We start from the raw sequence: 26,860 nt of genomic DNA, 5'->3' as shown, positions 1-26,860 counted from the left end.
TTTCTGTTTCAAATTATTTATTATATATCATAGTTGCACAACTTGAGGCTGGTTAAATACAGTTGGTTTTCAAAATCTCTTTGAAATATTTCCTAGATTACTCCACGCAAGTGACCATGAAAATATTTGGCATTTTGAAATTCTGAAACTCTGAACAGGCACTTACATGAAGGGAACATGGTCATTCTTAGAAATCCACATTGAAAATAGCTCCAGGACATGGTTCATGGAACTTTTGGCCAGGGATGGTTGCTGGCCATTTTATCAAAGTGCCATCATAGTAAAACATAACTTGGGCCGTTCAGCTTCCTCAGAAAGTAAGGGTAACTGACAAAACTTACACTGAGGTGTATCAAGGAATACTGGTACAAAACCCAATGACCCACGAGTGAACATAGCTCCTACACAGCAGGCTTCATCCTGCCCTTATATTCCACAGTCGTGTGTCTGTGCTCAGATGACAGTTGCCTTCTTAAGAGACACTGTACAATTGATTAGAATTGAGTGGGCTTGTTTGTTTGTTTGTTCTTCAATAGACCAGGTGAAGTTTACATGTGAGTCTGAACTAGCCAGTAGTCCACTCATCGAGAAACTGTCCAGACCTGGGCACTTGCATGATGATGCTTCACAGTCCTCTCGAGCCCTCTCCTTCCCAGTGAATACAAGCACACACAAGGAAAGAGTCCTTAAATTAAACTCTATATACATGTTTCAGAGTATTTACGGAGAAGTGATATGGGTTTAACAAGCTTTAAAATGCCAACATGTCAGCGCGACACTGCAGAACCTACATGGTGATACAGAAAGTAATTGAAAAAAGGTTAACGGGGGAAGAGGGCCACAATGACATGCCATGTAATTCCTTGGGTGAAAATTTTAACATACCTCAGAGACCCCAAAGATATTCAGGAGGCCATGAAATGCTCCAGAAGCATCCACCATGCAACATCAGGTTGGTTCTGATACGAATGTAAAAACAAACACAATTCTCAAAGATACTGAGGAGCCGCGCCTTAAAACTTTGCAGGACATAAGGGCTGCTCAGGTTTTCTCATTTTATTTGAACAAAATATTTATTTTTTGCACATAGTGAATAAGAGGTAATCATTAGCATGAAAAAGAGAAAGATTTTCAACATTATGCATAAGGAAAGCAAAATTACAAATACCAGCCTACACACATGGAGATCTTTAATGTTTATGCTGACGCATCTGAGTGCTTATCAGTGTGCAGTAAAAAAGAAAACAAAAAAGGCAGCTTAAGAATTCTCCAGTGTTTCCAAGAAAGCACTTTTTAAAATGTATGTACACAGAGAACCTTTACTCATCCTGTAAAATAAACGCAGCACTTCAGGATAAGGAAGACTGGCAGACATGGAGTCGGACTTTCCCCACGCTGTGACCATCTTTAACCTGCTGAGCTTCACCTCTTGGCTACAGTTCCTGTTCTTGCTCTCTGTCCTATTTGGCTTACATCTCAGGCTGTTCTGCAGACGCCTGTGATTCCGGAGATTCAAATCGCTGGTGAAAATTTGTCCTCTGTTTTCTCAATTTTTCAGGTGCTTTTCTCCACAGGATGATCTCCTAGGGGAAAATGCAGGATACAAACAGAGTTCTCTGTTGTGTCTTAGGTTTCACCATGAAAATACTGGCTGCAACTTCAATTTTGAGCTGTAAAACAATTTCTGTTCCTCTGTACTGCCCCTTTCTCGACTGACTCCTTTCCTTCCCCCTGCATTCCTGTTCAAAGCCACCAAAATCTAACCCAGCACAAAGTCCTAGCTGTAAAATCTGTGGATCCCCTTCTTCCAACCAAGGTCAAGCCCTTGTCATGGCCTTAGAGCACTGAGCCTACTTCCTGGGAATCAGCTTTTGTTGTGAAACCCACTTCCAATTCATCCTTCATGTCACTGCCATGTTACTTGTATTTATCTGTACACTCAGCGTGTCTGTGTGTGCCTCATGTACCACAGCATACATGTGAGGCTGAAGGAGAACTTCTGGGAGTTGGCTCTCTCCTTCTACCCTGGGGTTCTGGGGCATGAACTCAGGTCCTCTGGCTTGGCAGCAAGCACCTTTATTCCGTGCCATCTTACTAGACCCCACATTATTTGTTTTATAAATATTGCTTGTATGATAATTTGATAGTTCCTAGCACCTCCAGGATAAATCTTCAAACATCCAAGGCCCGCCATACCTTAAGCTAGTTAAGATATTATTTCCCTTCCCTCCCTAAATGCCTCTCCCAACTGATGCATGCCAAATAAATTTGCCCTACCTCTCACCAACACCACCTTCCAATCCCTGTGTTGTTGTTGTCTCTCTAAATCCTATCTTAACCAGTCAATCCCAAATCTCTCCTCTAAATTCCTGCTTCAAGACATGACTAGCTGGGCTTTTCATTTGTTTAGATTTACTTATTGTTTTCTGTATGAGTGTTTGGCCTGCGCGTAGGTACATGCATTGTATGCATCTGGTGCCTAGGAAGGCCATATGAGCCACAATCTGGGTGCTAGGAACTAAACCTTGGTTCTCTGCAAGTGGAGCAAGTATTCTTAACCGATGAGTCACTTCTCCATCCCGTTTTTGTTTGTTTGTTTGTTTGTTTGTTTTTATGTTTAATGCAGCTTTATTTGTAATAGCCAGAAACCGGAAACAACATATAATATCCTCCTTTATTTAGTTCTTATGAAATGAGATCTTGCTATGTAGCTCAGCCTGGTCTCAAACTCTGTGATCCTCCTGCCTCATGGTGGTTTATGCCTAGCCAGCACAAAATAATTTCTAACTTAGCTATGAAACACTTGATTGGTCCTGTTATTAATCCACTTCACACTGTAGAAGATCATTCTAATTATAGTCTTATTCAAGATGCCCCAAAGGTTATTTAATTCTCAAATGATAAAGTTTTATATTACAGTTAACAAATGGTATCAGAACTGGGTATTCAAAAAGATATAACTTTTTTTATGTAACTATTTATTAGGATAAAATGACAACCTCAAAAATCTACCAGCTACAGACATTAGAATAATTGATAGTTGGGCATGGGGACATACGTACTTCATGCCTACAATCTCAGCAAGAGGTGCAGGCAGGGATTGAGAATTTGAGGTAAGCTAGGGCTACACTGCAAGACCTTGTCTCAAAAAACTAGAAAAATAAAAACAACCAAGGGTTGAGGATGTAGTTCAGCCTTTGAGTACCAGCCTAGCCTTAAGGAGCCCTGGATTGGTCGGGGACACAATAATAGAGGAGGTTTTAGGAAGGGGTCTCTGTTTGATAATAGAAACACACTGGCCTAGGCGGTGGTGGCCCATGCCTTTAATCTCAGCACTCAAGAAGCAGAGGCAGGCAGAGCTCTGTGGGTTCAAGGATAGCCTGGTCTATAGAGCGAGCTCCAGGACAGCCAGGAAAAAAACAGGAAGGGAGGGAGGAAGGAAGGGAGAAAGGAAAGGAAGAAAAAAAAGGAAGGTAGGAAGTAGAAAGGAAGGAAAGAAAAATACTCAAGATACTCTTAAATGCTAGGGCTGGTGATGCATGCTGTGGTAGAAGAACTAAATATTCAAGGCTTTCCTGGGATAATGTAAGGCCAGCCTGGGCAACTTAGTAGGACCGCTCTCAAACAAGAAGGAAAAAAGGAGTGCGGGGGGCATGGTGGAGGGTTTACCTTGTATGCCCAAGGCCCTAGGTTCCATCCCAGAACCACCAAAAACAAACAAACAAAAAAGTACCTAAATATATCTGAAAAACTAATCACAGTGGTGATAAAATTGTTGCTGGTTTTTAGCCATTCTCTGTTTTTTTTATTGCCTGGTCCCATAAATAGCAGGTGTTTTAATTTGGGGGTAAAAAAAAAAAAAAGCTTGTTTAGGAGAAAAATAAAAGGGCTGACAAAGTCTAACTTGTCTCTAGTGTGGAATGACTGGAAAGATCAATTACAGTGCTTTCTGTAATAACCAGGTTCCCATTCACACTCGAACCCCACTTGCTCAGCTCAACAAGCTCTCCAGGTGTTGTCACATCTTCCTACCTGCTGCTTGAAGTACCGTCTGTCTTCCTCATCAACAAGCACGAGGTTCAAAAAGTACCTTACTGAAAACTTCTTGTTCACGTCTCTCATTGTGGGAGTTGGGTCATACCCTGCTAGGAATAGTCTTATCGGAATAGATTCTCCTGAAAGAAAAGCAATTTCTATTTAACTCTCAAGTAATTAACATAATCATATGAAACCTAGGACTAAGCAGTCGTAGGCACCAGTGTTTTGGTTCTACCCAAGATGCAGCACTGAAACGAGCAGTATCTAGTCTGTCACGGCCAACATCTGGGGACCGACAACTCCTTCTTGGGGGACAGTTCTACACATTTGCAACACCACCAGATGCCAGCAGCAGACAGCACAACATCAAATGTCTCTCAGGGAGTTGACCCTCGTTGAGAACCACTGCCCTAGAGCAACCTGGGTCAGGCCAAGAATCTTTAGATTGTGGGACTTATCCACTGTTTCAAATTCTCATCTGTGAAATGGGCATTAACAATGACATACACTTTCTAGGGAAATTGTAAGGACTATGTTGGGAGTTAAACTAAATAAAGAAATTAGTTCCAGCCAGTAAGTGTTGTACAGAAGCATTTGCATTTCTGCTTTAGAATCTTACCATAATTTCATCAATGTATATAATGTCTACAAAGTATATTGCTAATTCACCCAAGGGGGGGGAGTACAGAATGATGCCCAGGGGCTGGTAAACAGCTCAGTTGGTGAAGTGCTTTAATGCATAAGCATGCAGATTTGAGCTCAATTCCCTGGAAAGAGCCAGGCCTGATGGCACACACTTTTAATTCCAGCACTGGGAAACCAGAGATAGGTGGATCCTAAGGCTCCCTAACTAACTTGCAGCAGGCCCCAGGTCCCAATGAGAGACCCTGTCTCAAAAACCAAGCATTATTTACATTAAGCATGGACATCTTACCAGGGACAACACCACTGAAGAAAATGTCTCTCCCTCCCCAGCAGCCATTACCTGCCTATAGATCCTGATGAAAAAGAGCAAGGCCTCGTGAACCCCTCCCAAAAGGTACCTTAATACTGATGAGACATCTGTCTGTCCCCAATTATTCAACTTTTGTCTGTAGGGATTTCTGAGACAGTTTCACACCATAGTCCAAACTGACTTTGAATTCACAGCAATCATCCTGCTTCAGCAACCTAAGGGCTGTAGAGATGCCTCAATGTTTTAAGAGCACTGGCTGCTTTTTCAGAGGATCCAGGTTTGATTCCCAGCACCCACAGCAGCTCACAACAGTCTGTAACTCCAGCTCCAAGGGATCTGATGCCCTCCTCTGACCTCCACACATACATGCAAGCAAACATGCATACACATAAAAAATAAATTTAAAAAATTTATTTAGGTAAATGAAGCCAGGTGCAGTGGTATAGATTTGTAATCTCAGCACTTGAGAGGCAGAAGCAGGAGGATCACTACCAGTTATTTCAAGGCCAGCTGGGTCGACAGAGAAAGTTACAGGCCAAGCAAGGATGTACAGTAAGACTTATATCAAATAGAAAATAAAAGATGAATGAAACTGATTTACCTTTTACTGGTGCACCATCCATTATTTCATACTTAGCGATTGTTTCTGTTTCTGTTGTGGTGCTGGGTCCTAGTATAACAGAAATGACATTGATTTAAATACTCCCAGAGGTAAAATCTGTCCTGTTTTTAGCTAGATTACTTCAGTGCTGCTTTATGTTCTGTTCGTCATTCTTTTCTAAATTTTTTCCACTCTTAAGCTTATCACTCAACTGTGTGCTTCAGTCTCCCCACAAGTACACGCAGTTCAGAGTCAGCCTCATATAGCTCCTGCCATCATTTCCACTATATGCTAAAAGAGAAAGTAGCAACACACAGCACAACTAACCATTACATGAAGGTTTTCTCCGAAATTTCCAAAGTGTCTTCCCAGAGAGTTAATTTTAACATAAAGAAAACATCAAGATGAACGAGTACAAAACTTAGGTATTAACTCCCTGTATATTTTAACTCAGAAATCTAAAAAATGAAGTAAACTGCAAGTTAAAAAAAACAAACATATATATATATATGGCTAAGGATGCAGCTGAGCAGTAGAGCATTTGCCATGCATGTGGTTGTTGTTTGTTTTGTTGAGAACGGGTCTGGCTAGGATCCTCTTTTTCAGCCTCCTTATAGTCTCAGCACTTGGAAACTGAAGCAAGAGAAGTTAGAGCTAGCACCTTGTCTTGTTTTTTTTTTTTTTTTTTTTTTTGTTTTGTTTTTGTTTTGAGATAAGGTTTCTCTGTATGGCTTTGGCTGTCCTGGACTCACTTTGTAGACCAGGCTGGCCTCGTATTCACAGACAAGGGCCTGCCTCTGCTTCCTTAGTGCTGGGATTAAAGGCATGTGCCACCATGCCCGGCTGCCACACCTTGTCTTTAAAAGAAAAAAAAAAATCAGATGTTTATTACAAAATTACTTTAAGAATCAAGTTGGTCTCAATGCCTGGGTCCAAGATATTCCCTGGCTTCAGCCTATAGGAGCTTGCTATTATATTCAGCTTAAGAACTGTTCTTTAAAAGCACTGAATTACAGAAAAATATTAGATAGCAAAGCTAATATTCAGTGTGATTCCACATTTATGTTAACTTTCTAAGATTTCAACAAGGGATTTTAATTTTACTTAGAGCTTTTTCTTTAACTTACCAATTCCTGTGATCTCCTTCTTGATCAGCTGTAACTCCATGTGTTGTATTTTTATTCTTACTAATAAGAAGTAAATTTTTCCAACAATCACATCCTTTAAATGATACCTATTTGAAAAAAATGTGTCACATACTAATCATCAGTTTCAAAAAAAGAAAAAAATGGAGACAAGTCAAAAAGGTTAACAGATTACCTCAAGGAAAATAACTATCTCAAAATACCATTCAGACTGTTCATATTCTTCAATGTCCTTTCTTAAACAGTATTAATCAGTTCATTATGAAAATACAAAATCAAACTTTTACTTGACCATCAAATATACCTGAGGAACTACTTAGCCCAATTGTTTCACTTTAAAAGTTGGTTTTCAGAGTATTCAAACACTTAATAGAAAATTAAAGTCCTATGCTTGATGTTTATCTAATAGAATATTAATGTTTTTCAATACTAATGCCCCTACCTTAGAGCTTAGCATTATTAGTGTTGAACAGAGCAGCTAACCCATCATTAACTAAAAAGGAGGAGATCCAGGGGTTAAGTTTGCTGCACTGGATTTACTAACTAAACCATCAAGTAATAAACTTGAGAATCCCTACGATACTCAGGAGTATTTTTTGCTTCCTCCCAGAACTAGATATCAAGATAAGAACTATATTTCAACACAAGAGCTCATGCACTGATTAAGACAGAAACTTGAAGGGAAGCTTAAGTGATAGCCTTTTAGGTTCCACACTGCCTGGTAATTTTATGGACAGTGTCAAAGGCATGTTTGACAATTTCAGTGATGTAAACTTGGAAGTGACATAATAAGACAAAATCTACTCAACTTTATGCTCTATTTGTTATTCTCAAGTAAGGTTATTTTTAATACATTGGTAAATTTTAGTATATTGATAGAAAGTCAAGGTTACTTCCAATATTTTAAAACTGCTATTACAAACTGTTTTGGGTATTAGGTAATGCAGGTTAATTGCTAGTTCATCAACTCATAGTCATGTCAGACACTAGTCTAATTTATCACAGGAGTATACACACTATGGTTAACAGGCAGATATGATTATATATAGATAGGTAAAGTCTTCAGAAACCTCAAAGACCTACAGAATATGACATTTAAAAATACCTTAATTATTTTAAAGATTCTTTGACAATGAGATGGGTCATCTCCTGGCAGCACCCAGCCTACCTCAGTAAGATGAAGAGCATCAAAGAACCTTCAAATAGAGATGGCTTCAAATATGGCAAACAAGCCACCCAGGCAAAAAGAAAATGCCCTTGTTTCATGACAGACATAATTTTGCTGAAAATGGGCAAGCTTAAATGCAGGACAACTCAACTGCCAAACTCTGACAAGACAGAGTAAGCAAGTCCTAAATAGTTCCTGCTTCACATATATATCTGTCAAATATACTGAGCCAGAAGGCTGAAGATGATGCTCCAACATTATAGAGAGTTGTGGGTGACTGTTCAGGCAGCAAGCTGTCAATTTTCTAATTTTTGGAAGCTGCTAACATGCACTTCCTGTTTACTCTAATTTTATTCCTTCACAAGTCTCTGGTGGTGTTAAAGACCAAATAGTTAGAGTTCCACAATTAAGTTTAAGTTGTTTAGAATTTAAGAAAATGTTTTCATATAGGTAATACCAATAAGGATAAAAGTTAATTTAGGTATAAAACTCTAAACTTGTCAAGATAGGATACTTGACAAGTTTCAAATACTTTCTCCTAAGTTGCTAAATACACATAGACTACATATTGCACATATAAATCTTACCTAATTGTTTTCATAATTTTTATAATTATTATTGTATTGAAAGAAAAGGAGCCTTTTATTGAACTTAAAAGGGGGAAATGTTGGTGACTGTTCTTATGGAATATATACAATTTACATTGTAAATTGTTCATTCACATGCTGATTTCTCTATCCCACTATCTGGTTTTCAATCCAGATGCTTATTTTAAGCATCACCTATTTCAAGTTTGTGTAAACATGCCACCATTTTTTCTCAGTATTTTCAATAAAACCAGCCAATGCTGAGCAATGGAGAAAATATGATGGGACATCCTGGTCCAGAGGGGAGGAGAAAAAAGTGAGTGGGAGGAGTAGGAGCAGAGATTGGCAGGAGAGGACTTGGAACCATGAGGAGAGATGAACCGGACCTATGATATGACTAAAAGCAAGTATAATGTGAGAAATTTGAATGGGAGGAAACTATGTGGGAGGTTTAGGATAGAGTAACTATTGCCCAGTTGTACTCTAGGTTAATAAAATAAACCCTAGTCTCTGTGTGGTGATTTGGATGTACAGCCAGTTTAGGAATAACCACTGTTTAACGAAAAAGATTCTATTGCTCACTATATTATTCATATACCTTGGCATCTTCACATCTTCCATAACACAATTTTAAAAGGCATTAAAGAAGATAAGAAGTAGTAGGATATACCCTTAACCCCAGCACTCTAAAAAAGAGGCAGGTGGATTTCTATGAGTTCAAGGTCAGCCTTGTCTCCACAGTGAGTTCCAGGATAGCCAGGGCTACATAGTAAGACCTGGTCTCAAAAAACTCAGCACCACCACCACCAATAACAACAAAGGCATTATAAATAAATAAGATGAGACCATTTTCTAAAAGTACAATATATAAAAGCATGCATACCACACCTTTGGTACACTTCTGGGAAGACATTCATTTATAGTGGTGTGATGGTCATAGTTTTCCCCTTTCACTTTTACATACTTTAAATTTCCAACAGTGTGCATGCATTCCTTAAGTGGTCAGAAAACAAGCCTGTAATCTCTACTGCTCTATGCTGTCTGTCAGGTATTCTGGTCACAGGGATGCAAAAGTGACCGCCCGGGTACTCACTTTGACTTATTATATTCAAACTCTATGTGCAGACAGTCTTCAATGCCCACTTCCATCTTAATGGAGTTGTTGACATCAGGATAGGTAGCAAGCTGGTGAACAATAAGATCGTACTCTTTCACTAAGTCTGTCAGTCTTCTCACAACTGTCACCTTAAGAAAATACCTACAAAGTTAATGAGAAGAGATGAATCACTTATGTTAAACTCGGGTGCTTTAATAAGCAAATGTCAACCAACAACTCAGTCTTCTCCTTGCTGGGACTTCTACGTGTCAAATTACTCCATCTGTTTACACATAAAGAACTCTAATTTGGGGGTGCTGTAGTACTAGGAAGTGACCCCAAGGCCCTCATAGGCTAAGCATGTACTCTACCTATGCTACACTGTTGGCTTTTCTTTTGCTTTTGTTTTTTTCTTTTAATGCCTCCAACGTGAAAAAAAATACAAAATTTAACTTTACAAATAAATATTTGTAAATGACCTTGGGGGACTACCGTCAGCCTTAGGGAGTCTCCGTATCACTGTTCTGATGGTTTGTTTTTTCAGACCTTCCATTGCTTAGCTTTTGTGCTGCCAAGCACAATCCGAAATGAGTAACATCACATTAAACAGAAAAATAAAAATAAAGGCTCTAAAAATAAAGCCTCTTGGACCTGCTGCCCTGAAATCCAAATATTTAACTACCCTGGTCTTGGAGGCATCTGAGGCCTCCTGCATAAAGATTTAAAGGAAAAAAACAGTAGATTGAAAATTTAGAAAATGGGAGCTGGGCCAATCAGACGGCTCAGCAGGCCCAAGCATTTGCTGCCACATCTGACAACCTTCACTCAACTCCTGGAACCTTATGGTGGAAAGGCAGAAGCAAATGAAGTTGTCCTCTGACTTCGCTGTGTGCACAGGGGCATGCAGGTACCCACACACAAAATAAATGGAGAAACAAAGGCTAAAGAAAACTGGAATCCTACTTCAGTTCTGCCCTCTGTTTGTGTAACCCTGACCACTCAGCCTCTGGGCTATTATCTCTTAACCATATGCTGGATGAGGTTCATCAGGAAACTAAACATTTGAAGCAACTAATAATGATAAGTCATACAAGGGAATTGTAAAACTGAGACATCTTTGAATCCATAATGTTAACTGCCATGATTATTTCAAATCATTTCCAGTCAGGTGAAACAAAGTATGTAACAGAATGTTTCAATTGAACTCTTCTGTTCCAGAACTGTAATTACGAGTTTATATAAGATGCCAGCAGTACGCAGGTTTCTGGTTCTGATTCTGTTGCGGTTTCTAACGTGCATCCATACCTCAGGCGGACATTGGCACCGATGTATGACTCATATGGCTTTTCAACTTGCATAAATTCAAAATCATAACTTCTGCTCTGGGTCAGTTCTCCAGGTAAGGCTAGTTCTTTCACTAGGTTCACAAATTCATGAGTATTACTCTTGTCATTGAAAAGTTCTAAGAAATTTAAAACAGCAAAAAGACCAATTATATTTAATATCCAGTTCAATAAAACCCAAGCTTCTACTGCTTAAACAAATAATTTTTTACCAAAAAAATTAGCCAACTATGCTTCTACTTTAATAATCTATGATCTCAATTTTATTCCCTCATTACACCCACTTGGACATAAATAACCTCCAGTCTGGCACAGGGACAACTTCTGATAGACATGTCCTCATTCCTTTCATGTAGCTGACACATTCAGCAGTTGCTCAAACATTTTCCCTTTAAGAATAATTCTATTTTGTGTTATTAGTTACTTTCATAAAACTACAATGCATAAAAAAATAAAACCAACTACCAGTTAATTAGATATGTAAATATCCACCATTCCAGCTTTGGTTCTTTAAAAACATACAGTAAATATTAGCTGGATTTTAAACCTAGCTACAGAGAGAGTCTTAGTAAGACATACTTTCTTTCCTGACTCTTCAGCATCAAAAGATGTGTATGTAGATTTGCTTTCTGCCAACTCAAAAATGTCTCCAAAATTCTCACATGGACATGTATACAATCTGATTTAGGTCAAGAAGAAAGTACTCCTTTCCTTTTATGTGCTATTTTCTGGTTAGGAGGGAATCTGGCTACAGGTGGACACTAGCTCAGGAGACAAATGACATGGGAAATTAGAAAATGAAAGAGAAGAGGTGGAGGTGGTGATTGTGAGTAAGGCTGATGAAAAATGAAGGCAGATGGGAGACAATATGATCATTTTTCAAGGCTGGTAGTTTACATAACTTCTTCAGTTTTCAATAGTAGAGTCTAAAAACAAAGGCAGAATGAGCTGCACATCACTAACTACAACTGAGATGCATGGCTTACTACAGTGGATCCTCTTTCATTACAGTTATTCAGCTTCTTCTTTCCATAAAGCTAAGCTCCAATTCAATTATTTAACTGCCAAATCCAACCCTCTTCAGTCAAAGGAGAAAAGTAATACTATTTTAAAACTCACCAATTTGACCTACAAATTCAATTCTAATTCCTTGATGCTCTAGCCTCTTTCCAGGCTGCTTAAAGGCTAGGTTTACCTGCCAAAACATGAAATTGTAAGAGATGTTAACAGTCCTTCGAGTGCGCCTATCAGATTCCTTCCAGATGAATGTAATATGTAAGTACTTCAGGCACTCATTCATGAGGTGTGAAAGGCAGTGAGTGACCTTGCAGCACCAGGGAGGGGAACTCACAGGCAGTCACTAAGGAACCCATTACTTGCACAAAGAAAGAAAGCATTTACTTTATTAAGAAGGAATCTCTCATATATAGAGAAATATAACAAGGCGCAAAGATAAAGGAAGTCTTCAACTACCCATATGTGTTTACTGGCCAGATAATGAAACAATTCTAAGACTAATATCATTTTAATACGAAACAATCACTAATTTTAAGAATTAACCTAAAAGAGAATTTTCAGGTTTTTTTTATAACCAAGAACAATATGCTTGCTATAACCTCTCGCCTTAAAAACAATGCTCATTAAACCAGACATAGTGGCTCGTCTCTATAATCCAGCAGTTGGAAGGCTGAGACAGGATGATGGGTTTGAAGCCAACCAGGACTACCTACTGAGTTTGGGGCCAATATAAGACCAGCCTCTAAAAACAAACAAACAAACAAACAAACAAACAAGCAAGCAAAAAAGTTTACCCTAAGTTTATAATTCATGCTACAATGCATAATGTCTTAAGATTTAAATTACTTTTAGGTATTACTTTGCATGACCCATTTATTCGTATGTTAGTGCTGAGAATTGAGCCCAGGGCCGTGCTCATGCTAACCAAGTGTTCTCCCACTGAGCTAACTCCCCAGTCCTGGCTTTTGAATTGCACCATCTCAAAACCTTAGATCAATATACCAGCCAAGGGGAAATACTTAACTTAAATGTTTAAGACAGGGTCTCTAACCCAGGCTGGCCTCAAGCTTTCTATAGAGCCAAGGATGACTGTGAGCTTATGATTCTCCTGTCTCTGTTGCCAATTGCTGGGATTCCAGCATGTGCCACCATGTCCCACTTATGTGGTGCTGTGGACAAAGCATGTTTTGTACATGCGAGCACTCTACCAACTGAGCTATAAATATCCTCAGCCCCAAACTTAGAAATTTAGTCTGAAAAAAAAAATGAATATGCAACCTATCAACTGTAGAACTTTCAATCTTTTCTATATTGAGAAAATATGCCAGCTGGGCAGTGGTGGCACATGCATTTAAACCCAGTACTCAGGAGGCAGAGACAGAAGGAGCTCTGAGTTCAAGATCAGCCTGTTCTACAGAGGGACTTCCAGGAAAGCCAGGGCTACACAGAGAAATCATGTTTCCAAAAGACAAAAAGCAAACAAGAGAGAGAGAGAGAGAATATGCCATGGGATTAATAGATTAACACAGAGCTGTTTCCTCCTTCCCACACTTAACAGGATTTAGAAGATGGGAAAACAGACACTTCTTGGCCTCAGTCTAACAGGAGAGAGATACAGAAGACAGGAGTCTGGCTGTTGACTGTAGGACACTGTTACCTGTGCTGGTGGTAGCATTAATTGGATTTGGGACAGCAGGGTATTGTGGGAAAAGTCACTTGACAGTGGCAAAACAACCGTGTGGCTTGAATAACTCTGTGGAGGCCCTTATCCTCGCTGCCCACCACCACAACCCTCATCTGCTCTGTCCATGTAGTGACCTCATGGAGTGTGTGGAGGTTAGATGCTCCAAAAAGCCCACACCCATCTCCAAGTCTGAATCTCCTGCCTCAGCCTCTGGAATGCAAGTATAAACCATACCTAGACCCTCCTTTGTATTTTCCAATCTGTTTTGGTTTTTATAGTAAGCAAATAATCCTGCCAAAAGTCAGAAAACATAATTTCTCATTTTTCTGTAATAATCTATATTCACTCTGGAAAAAAAAAAAAGAAAAATATTTTTAAAAGACAAAGATTTAAATAAGCCACACATACAACAAAAATTTTAGGTTCATGCCAGGTATGTTAGCACCCATATTCAATTTCAGAACTTGAGAGGTTGAGACTAAAGAATCAAGAATTCACGCCTCTCCTGGCCACTCCACGCTACAAATATACACTGTCTCAAAAGTAAATAAACTTTAGAAAAAAACTATGTTTGTGGACTGGGGTTGGTTTAAACTAATTATAACTAAAGTTTTTAAGAATAACAGTCAAATATTAAAAAAATTTAAAAAAGGAATACTGGTCAATAATGTCCCTTAATTTTGTTTTGTCTAATATTCCTACAATTTCACTCTAAGTATATATATTTTAGCAAGAGCACTACAAAAATGAAGTCGTGTTTTTCTCAGTGTCTCCGTATTAGGAAGCATATAATGTCTGCTTTTGTTTGTTTGAGAAAAGTCTCATGTAGCCCAAGTTAGTCTTGAGTACCCTATAAATCCAAGGGTGACAGAGTTTTAATTTTTAAAGGTATTTGCACAAGGGCACCAAGAAAATGCAACAGAGAAACAATTGTCTTTTCAGTGAGTGATGCTGGGACAAATGGATATTAACATCCAAAAGAACAAGACTGTTTCTGAGACTAATACTCCACCAAGGACCATGTATAGATATAACCTAGAACCTCTGCTTGGATGTAGCCCGTGGTAGCTCAGTAACCAATTGGTTTTCCCTAGTAAGGGGAACAGGGACTATTTCTGACAGGAACTCAATGGCAGGCTCTTTGACCTCCCCAGCCCCCAAGGGAGGAGCAGTCCCGCTAGGCCACAGAGGAGGACTTTGCTGCCAGTCCTCAAGATACCTGATAAACCAGGGTCAGATGAAAGGGGAGGAGGTCCTCCTCAATCAGTAGACTTGGAAAGGGGCAGGGAGGAGATGAGGGGAGGAAGGGGGATTGTGAGGGAATGAGGGAGGGGAATACAACTGGGATACAGAGTTAATAATATGTAACTAATAATAAAAATAAAAAAAAGAACAAGACTGAAAGACTACCTCACACCTAACAGAGATTTACTCAAAATGAAAAATAACCTCAGTAAGTACAATACCAAAATCCTTAGTACAAACACAAATATAGCTTCATGACCTTCACTTAGGCTGTGGTTTCTCAAAAGCACAAGTAATAAAATAAAATTAAAAAATAAACAAACTGGATTTTATCAAAATTTAAAATTTTAAGCTGGGTGTGGTGGGGCATGGCTGTAATCCCAGCACTCAGGTAGAAGCAGACATATATCTGAGTATAAGGCTAGCCCGGTGTACAAAGTGAGTCTAGGACAGCCAAGGCTACATAGGGAAACCCTATCTCAAAAAACAAAATAGTAATAATAATTAATTAGTTAATTGTGAAGCTGGCATAGTAGTGCACACCTATAAACACAACACTTAGGAGCCAGAATAAGCAAGTTCAAGGTCAGCCTCAGCTATAGAGTCCCTGTCTTGTAAAATAAAGGAAATTCAAAACCATAACATTTCACACTAAGACATGCTATTACAACATGCTATTGACAACATGCTCAATAATTCAGTCATCAAAGGACAAATAATATTGTGCAACTACTTATACAAAATAGCTAGAGCAGATAAAGCGACAGGAGGCAGATTAGAGGTCACCAAGGAGAGAGCAGTGACCACTAATAGGATATAAAGTTTCTGTTCAGGGTGAGATAAAAACTTTGAAAATACATTGTGATTAAGATTAAAATACAAAAGTAATACCACTAGGCTGTTTAATTAAAATGATAAATTAACGCTGGCAAGACATTTTATTAAGTTAAGGGCGCTTGTCACAGATATTGCTGACCTGAGTTTGATCCCTAGAACCTAACATGATGGAAGGAAAGAACCAACTTTCACGAGCTGTCCTATGACCTCTATTCATGTGCTCTGGCATGCACTCTCCCCCAACCCCACAGAAATGTTTAAAAAAAAATTTAACATGGAAAATGCCTTTAAATCTTTGCTACCTATATTTTCAATAATACATCAATTACAAAAAATTAAGTAGGCAAATTTTTTCTGTTATAAGTCAGAATAACAAACATAATAATCATTATTAATAACCTTACAATGAGTTACTACTAATCTGAAGACCATGGAGGACTTCAGAATGCCCAGGAATAATATATCTGGAAAGCAAAACAAATGCCTCTTATAAACAAGGACAAGAAGAGATCTTTCTTGAATGGAGCTAAAATATCTTTAAATTTAAAATACAGTTGAAGAGAATGAGGTCGGGTACTTGCTACCAGAGCCTTGAAAAGACAGTTCAGTGAAAGGAACCACATTCAAAGGCCACAGTGTGATTCCACTTATATGCAGTGTCCAGACACAAAACAAAGTGGATCTGTAGATGAGGGCTTTGCAGGTAGTGGATCCTGTTTCTGTTCAAAGGAATAATGTTCTCAAGTGAATGGTGAGGACTGCGGGACTCTGCAAACATAGTAAGCAACAATGAACTAGATTAGGGCCAATTTTATGGTGTATGTACAACTTAATTAGAATATTCAAAAGGAATGAAGAGGTGCATGCCACAGATAAGCCACAAGAACGGAAGAAGCCAGAATAGACTACATGACCTTTGCTTTAAGACAAAGGTGACACTGTAGCCAATGAGAGAAAGGATGACGTGTTCAATATATGCCCAGGGTTAATTATAGGGGGCACATTTGACTTCTACAACACCATAAGCAAAATCAATTCTAAATGAACAAAGGACCAGGGCAGGACATATAATGTAAAAAGTAGGTGAAAGAAAAAGGAGTAACTTTGTATCCTGGCTGTAGCTAGAAAATGTCCAAACTAGATCTGACTGAACAAAAAGAAAACATCAAACAACTGCCAATAAAAAGACAGAAATAAAAAACTGAGTGGAGCGGCTGGAGAGATAGATGGTTAAGAGCACTGGCTGTTCTTCCAGAGGCCCTGAGTTCAATTCTCATTAACTACATGGTGGTTCATAACTATCTATGAGATCTGGTACCCTCTTCTGGCTTGCAGACAAACATGCAGGCAGAATACTGCATACATAATAAATCTTAAAAAAAAAAAAAAAAAGACTGAACGGAAAGTCAAGTCAAAAGAAAATATAGGGAATTAAAAAAAAAAATCAAAAACAACCTAAGCATGTTGTCAAATATCTTTAATCCAAACACTCTGGAGGTAGAGGCAGACGTAGGCATATTTCTATGAGTAGGATGATAGCCTGGTCTACACACTACTGAGTTCCATCCAGTCTTTTTTTTTTCTTTAAAGAACAACTCTAAACCAAATAAATCAGACCATTTTTCCTCTTTAGATAGGCTCTCATGTAGCTCAGACTAGCTCAAACTCAGAATCCCAAAGGCTAGGATTATAGCATACCATACCAAGTCATAAAAGATTCTCATCAAAAACATGGAAAAAAAAGAGGCCAGGAGATGGCTCAGCAGGTAAAGTGCTTGCCATACGAGCTCCATAACCCATGTAGGAACGGAACCCACATTAAAAAGCCAGATGTGGCTCATAGCTGTGAACCCAGCCCCAGCACTCTAACAGCAGGATGGAAGGTGGAAACTGGAAAATCAGGTAGACCTTCACATATGCTGACAGTGGCAAAAATAATCTGAGTCCCTGAATCTAAATGAAGGAGGAGCGAACGAAATCCAGAAAAGCTGTCCTTTGACCTCCACAAGCTTTCTGCATGCTCACATTCTCACATTCACACACAAATCAAAGAAAAAGAAATCTTAAATATATAAAAAGTCCTACACACCAATAAGAAAGTCAATTAAGCCAGGCAGTAGAGGTGCACACTTTTAATCCCAGCACTTGGGAAGCAGAGGCAGGTGAATTTCTGTAAATTCAAGGCCAGCCTGCTCTACAGAGAAGGACAGTCAAGGCTGCACAATGAAACCCTGTCTCGAATAACCAAAAAGAAAAAAGAAAGAAAGTCAATTAAGTCAATTTTGCAAACTAAGCAAAACTTGAAACCAGTCAAGACAGTCTTTAGTAGGTGAATGGGAGAAATAAATATGCTGGTATCCATACAAAAGACATACACACATGTTTTGAGACAGCCTCCTTCTGTAGCTCAGGCTAACCTGGAAATCACTATGTATGTAGCCTAGGGTAGCCTCAAGCTTGAAGCAAACCACCAGCCTCTTAGGCATTCCAAATGCTGAAAAGTATAGACATGGCCAGCACAAAAGAGTATTTAATATTAAAAACAAATGTGCTACCAAGTCACAAAAAGATACTAAGGAACATCAAATAGACATAGAAACTAATCTAAAAACTAATCTACATCATGTATGATTCCAACCACAAGGCATTCTGAAAAGGTAAATCATAAAGAGTAAAAAGCTCAGCAGTGGCCTCCAGTGAGGCAGGAACAGGGGAAGCAGAGGGGCCACTGAGGAGGACTAAGCCGTTCGGCAGGGGATTCAAACGACCGAGTCAGAACACTGTGTCTGTCAGAGCCCGTGCAACATGGAACATCAAGAGTGAACCCTAACTAAAGCTGTGAACCAATCTGGTTCATCAGTTCTTTGCTTTAATTAAGATAGGATCTTATGTAGCCCAGGTTAGCCTTGAGCTCCCTCTGTAGCTGAAGATAACCCTAACCTCCTCATCTACTGCCCAAGCACTGGGATTACAGACACATACCACCAAATCTAGCTTTGGTCCATTAATTTTTTAAAAATCTACCAAACTAAATTGGGCATAGTGGTTCATGCATTCAATTGCAGAGCTCAGGAGGCTGAGGTGAAGACTAAATCACTGTAGTCTAAAGCCAGCTTAGGTTACATGACCCTACCTCAACATATAGTAAAAACAGGCAAAGTTATATATGAGGCCTGGTGAAGAGGCAATATAAAGAATTTGGAGTTTACCCACTTTTTTCTGAAACTCTAAACTGCTCTAAAACAATTAAGGGTTAGCCAGGTACGACAGTGCAGCCCTGCAATCCCAGTATGTCACAGGTGGAGGCAGGAGAAGGACACGTTTAATACAGGGAGTTTGAGGCCAGCTGGGCTGATGAGACAAGAAGGACACATTATTGAGTAAAGAAAAGACAACAGAAACAGATGTCTTAAATGTATCTAGCCATATAGACAGACACATTCCAAAAGAGCTGAGGCCTGCCCCAGCGTGAGGAGAAAGCAAATGACACACAATGACAGCACAGAAGAGCAAGCTACAAAGAGTCAGAAAGAAACCTTCCTATGCCTCACCAGACAACTGCTCCACACTCTCCAAAGCTCTAGACTAAAGAGCAATCTCTCCAAAGCTTACGACACAGCCACCAGCAAAAGTACTCGTGAAATTCAGACTCTGCCACTAAAATCCTTCCATGGAAGGAATCTTCGTTACCTTTCTAATCATCAAGGATTTTAGTTGACCTTCAGAAAAAAATTCTATTTCTAATATAAGCATTCAAATTTACAGTACAGACTATTTTGGTAACTAATTCAAATATCCTAAAATTAGGTAACTCTGCCAAACAAAAGTTTACCTTTCCTGAAACAGATTCTCCATCGTAAAAGAGATAGTGTTTTTCTACTTTGCCATCTTCAGTTTTCATTTCTGCCATTTTCCTGGTTTCCCCATCGTTAAGGGCAACATCAATCTCACAAATGGGACCAAAAAAGCCTCCAAGGAAACTCTGAAATAAGATAGAAATGCTTATGATTATCATGTTTAAACAGTCACTACATTTCGAAATTCAAACTTAATTACTTTTAACATAAAGACAAGCGTTTACTAATCTATGAGTTAACAAGAAATAAAGTATCAGGTTCTAAATCAAGATACATCAAAACTGAATGGAGGGGCTTGCCTCCCACACATGCACCCGATCCCCAGCACTCCACAAAGCAAAGCGCCAACCCCACTGAGCACAGTTAACCCTGAGGTTAACTTACAATTTGGAGAATAGATCATGTTACAATTCTTACCACCAAAGTGAGAAAAAACTTGAATATGCTATAACTTCAACCATTCCCACAGGTAACCTACATAACAATCAAATACTAACTTATCCAAAATGTCGGAACTCAATTCCTGACAACCAAGTTTGAAAAGCTGTGTCTTATTATAATGAGATGAGGCTCTTCATCAGAGAAAAACCTGCAGTCAGAACTACCCCCTTCAGGCCCCAGTGGCTAATTACCATCAAGTCTCTGCTTCATCAGGGCTGGACAGAATGTGTCACACCACATAAGACTTTTGAGTAAACCTGAAATTAACATCAGGCGCTAGTCAAATCCTATAAATATTTCCAAAGAAAACATACAAGCTCTGTTCCTTGAGATGCCTGCTTCCCACTGGCAAAGCACACTAGCTGGCAATAGGAGTGAGCGGACACCCATAATGTTCTGACATCTAGATACAGCTATGGAGTGCTGTGGTCACCACCAGCGACGTTCTAGTCTTTAAGATGTGAGATACAGCTTCCCATCAAGCTGGCCTACGTCCTTTCTTGTGTGTGTGCTCTCACATGGGGTCCTTCTGTGTTGCTCGATTTGGTCTCTACCTAGAAAGCTCGAGCAGTCCTGACTGAGGACTGCCTTCCAAGCCTCTTCCACAGGCACACCTCTTCACACCAGCGTCTATATCCCCGTTCCTGCTCTGTTCTGCACAAAAACCAAAGTGATCTTTAAAAAACACTCATCTGATAACCATGTTAAGTAAAGCACTCTCAAAATGACAAACCCCACAAACTCTCCTATATAGAATCTATATTTAACTACAGTGTACATATGCAAACACACACACACACAACGAAAGCAGACAGGAAGTACTTAGGAGGCGGATGCGACTCGCAAGGAAGGGAGGGGAATGATAAGGGAGAGTTCACAAATTAAATATAAGCAAAGTACAATGACGTAAGTATAAAAATGTCCTAATGGAGCTGGCACATGCCTGAAATGTGCACTCTAGGAGGTAGAGGCAGGCAGATCTCTGTGAGTTCAAGGCCAGCCTAGTCTACAAGCGAGTTCCAAGACAGCCAGGACTACATAGAGAAACCCTGTCTCGCAAAAACAAACAAACAAACAAACAAAAATGCTATAATGGGAGCTGGAGCTAAGACCCAAGTTCAGATCCCCAACACCCATTTGAGGGAAAAACAAAAAACAAAAAACCCTGACTGTGAGTGTGACTGCTTGTGTCCGTAACCCTAACAGTGGAGACACACACACCTGAGCAAACCGCTGGAGAACCTATAGACTGGAACTTCTTTAGAAAGCAGTCTGGGTCAGAGAGAAGCTTATTGACTGCATGTGCCTGGAACCAAGCCTGAGGAGCTGAGCACAATCCCGAGGATCCCTATGATGGAAGGAAAAAAACAATGCCCAAAACTTGTCCTTTGACCTCCACATGCAGTGTGGCATGCGCGAGCACTCACACACAATAAATGATGGCAAATATTTCTTTAATTTAAAAAAAATATAGTCTGGCAACTGGCCATGTTGGTGAATGAGTATAATCTCAGCACCCAGGAAGCAGAGGCAGGAGGCTTCCCATAAGTTCAAGTGAGCTCCAGGACAGCCTAGGCTACAGAATAAGACCTTGTCAAGAAACAGAAACAAGCAAATAACAAAGGTCCTAAGAAGCTACAGAGGAGCTCAGGTCCTAATATCTGTATTATATATAAGGAATAGACAGATTGGTGTTGTTGTTGAGTCAGGGTCTCACCATATAGCCCAGACTGGCCTCAGCAATCACAGGGACCCACCTGCTCCACCTCTTGAGTGCTGGTAATAACAACAATCACTACCATGCCCAACCCAGATGCTTATAATAATATATTATCTGAGCGCTTCATGTTCACTTTGTGGCACTCTATTCATATAACTTTTTCTTTTCATGTGCTTTATTGTGCTTTATTTATAAGTGTTTAGCCTCCACAGAAGTCTGTGTACCACGTGCATGCCTAGTGCCCACAGAGTGACAAGAAGGCCTCAGATCCCTTGGGACCACAGTTACATAAACACTTGTTAGCATCATGTGAGTGCTGGGAGTTGAACCTGGTTCTCTGGAAGAGCTCTTAACCACTGAGCCACTGCTTCTGCCCCAACACGTAAAATCCTTATAGGTAATGTTGACTTCAAATATGTTATTTTAAACACACTCACCATATAGTCTCTGGCCAGGTGTGGTGGCTCAGACCTTTAATCCCAGCACTCAGGGAAGCAGAGGCAGGTGGATCACTGTGAGTTAGAGGCCAGCCTGGTCTACAAAGTGAATCCAGGACATCCAGGGCTACACAGAGAAACCCTATCTCGAAAACAAATGTATATATTCTCTGATGTGGCTTACAGATAGACCTACCAGCTCTCCAGATATAACCTTAAATGCTGGAAGAGATTTGTGCAGAAGTTCATTAGATTTGCCCATCTTCCCCTTGTTCTAGAGCCAGGCAAAATACTCTAACTTGACTCACCTTTGACGACTGACTCATCTCTGAAAGGGCTGTACCTGACACCCTAAAGTAAACTGGATTCCCTGAGCCTTGATCTCACAGGTTAAGGAAGTATATGACTCTCTCTGAGCTGAGAACAGACAGTTTATCCTTTGCTCATCACTGAAAACAAGAGCCTAAAAGCAGCTTTCGGCATTTTACGAAAGGCTCTCAAATACCTGTGGAGTGCTAATTTTCAATACACACAGTTCTGATAATAGAAAATAAGTGACTACACACAAGAAAATGAACTAAAATCTGTAACTGCTAGTGAAACAGCCCTTCCTCAGAAAATCAGGATCAGTGAGGTAGCAAAGTTTAAGTCTGGAACTCATTAAGCATCAGCTCTGTCCTAGGGTGGAGAGATAATGACAGTAAACAATATAAGGAAGCTCCTAAGGTTATGTAGGTCAAGGGTGACACAATGACCTAATTGTTTTCACTATTCCTATATTAACAGAGACAATTTCTTTTTCTCTGTTTTCAAAATTCTTCTTTTACGTATATCTTTATTTTTACTGTATGAATGTTGTGGCTGCATGTGTGTCGGTCTGCCATGTGTGTGTCTGGTCCCTGGATTAGATCCTCTGGAACAGGAGTCACAGGTGGCTGTAAGCCACAGGATGAGAGCTGGGAATCGAACCCAGGTCTTCTGAAAGGCAGCAGCCATGCTCTTACTGTTGCAGCCATGCTCTTACTCCAGCCCCAACAAAAGGGACACTTTTCAAATAACTAGAAACCAGTACTTTGATATGCTCCAAAGACACATAAAGCAATTTTCTTTCTGCAATGATATATTTTAATCATTTTAGCAACATTACAAACACTAAATTTAGCCATAAAATTAATTTCCACAAGAAAGCTTGTACTTAGTTAAATATTCAGAAAGGAGCTAATGCTGGGCACGTGAGCACTCCCAGCTGTGAGGAGTGCTACAGGGCCTGTGCTTCTTTTCCAGCACTGTGCTGGAACACCCTCTCTGCCCACTTTTCCCCCAGCTTGAGACTGGGTCTAAGTTGCCCAGGCTGACCTTAAATCTCTCTTGTCTAAGCTCTTAAGCAATACTCAATACTGTGCCCTGGTTACCTTATATGCCAAGTCTTTTTTTTTTTTAAAGATTTATTTACTATTTATACAGTATTCTGCCTGCATGTATGCATACCAGATCTCAATATAGACGGTTGTGAGCCATCATGTGGTTGCTGGGAATAGAACTCAGGACCTTTGGAAGAACACCCAGTGCTCTTAACCTCTAAGCTATAGCTCCAGCCCCACATGCCAAGTCTGAAAAGTCAAAACTTTTAAAAGCAGTACAATCTGAGACAGTATATTTCCTCCAAAAAATTATATGTGCAGCTCAAAAATGATTACCTGATATTTAGTAATTATCCACTCTGTACAACTCACTGAGGCAGCAAAAGAGGAAGGTGACGGCAGAAAGAAAAACTGACAAGGGTGGGGAAAGACAATACATTCAAGTAGCTGCCTTTTTAAAAGGGAAACTAAGTCAGACACTTTAAACAAGGGCATCTGGCAGTGACAACAATAAGTGACTCCCCTTCCACCTTATTAATAATGTCAACAGTATTAGCTCATGTTAACAAAAGGGACGGAGAGAAACTAAAATTAATTTTCTCCTCTAATTGGATACTCCCCAAAGCAACTTAAAGGAGAATTGAGACTTGGAAACTATGAAAGTTGTTTTACATATAAAATGAAATATGGCAACCTTTTTATCTACACATATTTTCTATGTAACATGCAGAATGGTCATTCCAATTTTAAATTTGACATTTAAAGATGTAAATTAAATACTATTTTAACAAAATTAAATTGCCACTAAAGCTGCCAAAACACACAAGTAGACACTGTTCTGCAATATAGTGCAATAATAGGGCAAAGGGATGGCTCGGTGGGTAAGAGCGCTGGCTGTTCTTCCAGAGGACCCGGGTTCAATTCCCAACATCCACATGGCAGCTCCTAACAGTCCACAATCACAGTTCCAGAAGATCTGAGGCCTTCCAGAGGCCCTCTCAGGCACCCAACAAGCACATGGTGCCAAAACATATATTATTGACCATTACTATCTAGCAAAATTACACGTGGATACATAAAAATGTAACAAACTTATTGGCCACCACTTAAGAAAATTAAGTCTCGACGGAAAGGAAAAAAACCGTCAAAATATACAGTCAAAAAAATTTTCAGTTAGAAAAAAAGAAATGAAGTTCGGGGGAAACCAAAGCTTCCACAATGTATTCAGTGAGCCCACACACAATGAAACAGCAAATTCTCACACATAATGTGTGTCCATATCAAGGTTTTAAAGCTTTACAATTTCATTTGATTGAACAAATACCATGAAAATAAAAATAAATTACTCTTGAATATAACTAGAAAGACTAATTACAAATGTAACCAAAAAGTTTAAAAAGCTGTTTAAGTTTTCTTCTCAAATTATAAGCAACGAAAAATGGGTTCCCTAACACCCAAATAATTCCTTCTTAGTTATTTACTGCGATTGTAATGTCCACCTTAAACTAATGTATCTAAACAAATGGTTACCTCTCCTTGGTCTGTAAGCTGCAAGGGAGCAGACAGTTTGCCTATTTATCTGTTCCCGGACTCACCAAAAATACGCGTTTAAGAAAAACGCTCCCAGAGAACTCCCCCTCCCCTAACCCCTAACCGTGAAAATAGACCCGGCTGGCTTGGCTAAGCTACAAGTCCCAAGCAGCGTCTTGACTGGTGCGTTTAGCAGGTAGTTTACGGGCAGCGCACAGTAGGCTTTCAAGGTGTACAGGCTAACTAGCAGGACCTCCTATCTGAAGACCGCGGGTTCGTAGTTAAACACTACCGTCCCCAACAGGGCTTTCCATTAAGGGTGGTTAAGTGCTCTGATTTCCATCCCTCCCTGGGCTCCCAAGACACTACAACATCCCAAAGCGCTAAGTTGCAGAAACCGCTTCGGGAAGGAAGTGAAACCAAGCGCTTAAATCGGTGTCTGGAGATAAATGAGGGTCTGGATGCCGACCACCCTCTTTTCTTTTCCCCTCTCTTATTCTACAAGTGCCAAAAGCCTCCACCCGGGTCATGAAATCGCAGAAGATCCCCACATCCAGCTTAGAGAAAATAAGCGGACTTTATCGAGCTCGGGACGAGGAAGGCGAGCAGGTCTGGCCGGAGTCCGGAATTTAGGGTTCGGGCACCAGCTGCCCCCCACTACCTTGGAGGGCGAGGTCGCCGGGCTCCGGCTGGGCGGGCTGCGGGTGCCCAGCCACGGGCCCCACAGGCGGTCGAGGAAGGCGGGCAGAGGCTCCGACATGGTCAGGGCAGTGCCGCCGGCCGCAGGTGCTCAGGCCTGGCCGGGAGCGGGCACCGTCAGGCCTCACCGCCCCGCGCCCCTTCCCTGCAGGCTCGGCGCCGCGCCCGCCGTTGGGCTCCCGCCGCGCGCACCGGGGCCCCGCGGGAGGCTCGGGCCGCGCAGGCCGCCGCGCACTCACCATTGTCACCGCCGCCGGGTCCCCCGCTTCCCTCGGCTTTCCCTCAGGAGCACTCCCAGCCTGGGTGCCTGCGCCCCGCCGCCCGTCACGTGACCGTAGGCCACCAGCCGCACGTGACCACTCCTTTTCCTCTTCTCCTCCCCTGCCCTGGCCCCGCCCCTTAGAGGCCCCGCCCCCAGGGAGGTCGTTTAAAGGCAAGGCTCCTCTGCCCCGCCCTTCGGCTGAGGGCGTGGCCACTGTGGTCTGGTGGGAGGGGTCGAAAAAAACCAGTCTCCCAGTCAGTCCTTCAACCCTAAGCTGTCACGAGAAGAACACTGCGCTGTGGAACTCCGCGCCGGGCACACCCATTTCCTCTTGCCCAGGGAAGTTTGAGGGGTTCGGGAAGAGCAAAGGGATTGTGCAGGACTTGCGTCCTCGCAGGCTTGCTGCCTTTCCGACCTGATCTCCCCTGAAGCGGTTTCCCGCCTCAGCCCTGAGAATTGTTGGCTTTATCACCTCAGAAGAGGCCAATAGGGAGAAAAACTAATTGTAGAGTACATCCTTTGCAGTCCAGGGATAGCTCGTGACCCAGATCTCCAAATTCGAGAGGCAGGACTCACAAATCGGTTCCGCCCTCCTCCCGGGTAACTTCCTAAAAGTTTCGCAAGAGTGCAAAACTCGCCTCTTCAACAACTCTGACCCAATCACTGTAGTGGAGGCCTGGAGACCTGAGGATGGATGAAACAAAGACTTCCTAGCTGAATCTTTCCTTCAGATTTGAGGGGACCGGGAAAATCTTCGCCCCATCATAACAAAACTCAACTTGGGAAGCAGAGTGTCAAGTCTGCGAGCCTAAAATGTTTAAAGGTTAAAATGAGACT

The 26,860-nt window shown here is 40.7% G+C and overlaps 1 protein-coding gene across 3 annotated transcripts; it reads right to left on the bottom strand.

Moving 5' to 3' along the window:
- Positions 1-26,298, bottom strand: Vps26a (VPS26 retromer complex component A). 3 transcript variants are annotated; one of them, XM_060369457.1, is made up of 10 exons: positions 26,001-26,109; positions 21,236-21,362; positions 19,549-19,698; positions 12,053-12,128; positions 10,896-11,052; positions 9,588-9,752; positions 6,722-6,828; positions 5,595-5,663; positions 4,033-4,175; positions 1-1,583 (listed from the first exon to the last, which is right to left on the bottom strand). In XM_060369457.1, exons 3-10 carry the CDS (start codon positions 19,624-19,626, stop codon positions 1,470-1,472), a joined length of 909 nt encoding a protein of 302 aa, XP_060225440.1. In that variant the 5' UTR covers positions 19,627-19,698; positions 21,236-21,362; positions 26,001-26,109; the 3' UTR covers positions 1-1,469. The 3 variants fall into 3 exon arrangements, with proteins under 3 accessions (XP_060225440.1, XP_060225441.1, XP_060225442.1); XM_060369458.1 differs by lacking the exon at positions 21,236-21,362 and having other exon boundaries at positions 26,001-26,298; XM_060369459.1 differs by lacking the exons at positions 12,053-12,128; positions 21,236-21,362; positions 26,001-26,109 and having other exon boundaries at positions 19,549-19,687.
- Positions 26,299-26,860: the final 562 nt, after the last annotated feature.

This window comes from Meriones unguiculatus, chromosome 16 (genome assembly GCF_030254825.1).
Source record: "Meriones unguiculatus strain TT.TT164.6M chromosome 16, Bangor_MerUng_6.1, whole genome shotgun sequence".
NCBI lineage: Eukaryota > Metazoa > Chordata > Mammalia > Rodentia > Muridae > Meriones > Meriones unguiculatus.
Note: the sequence above shows the minus strand (reverse complement) of the source record. Positions and strands in the feature narration are given on the sequence as shown.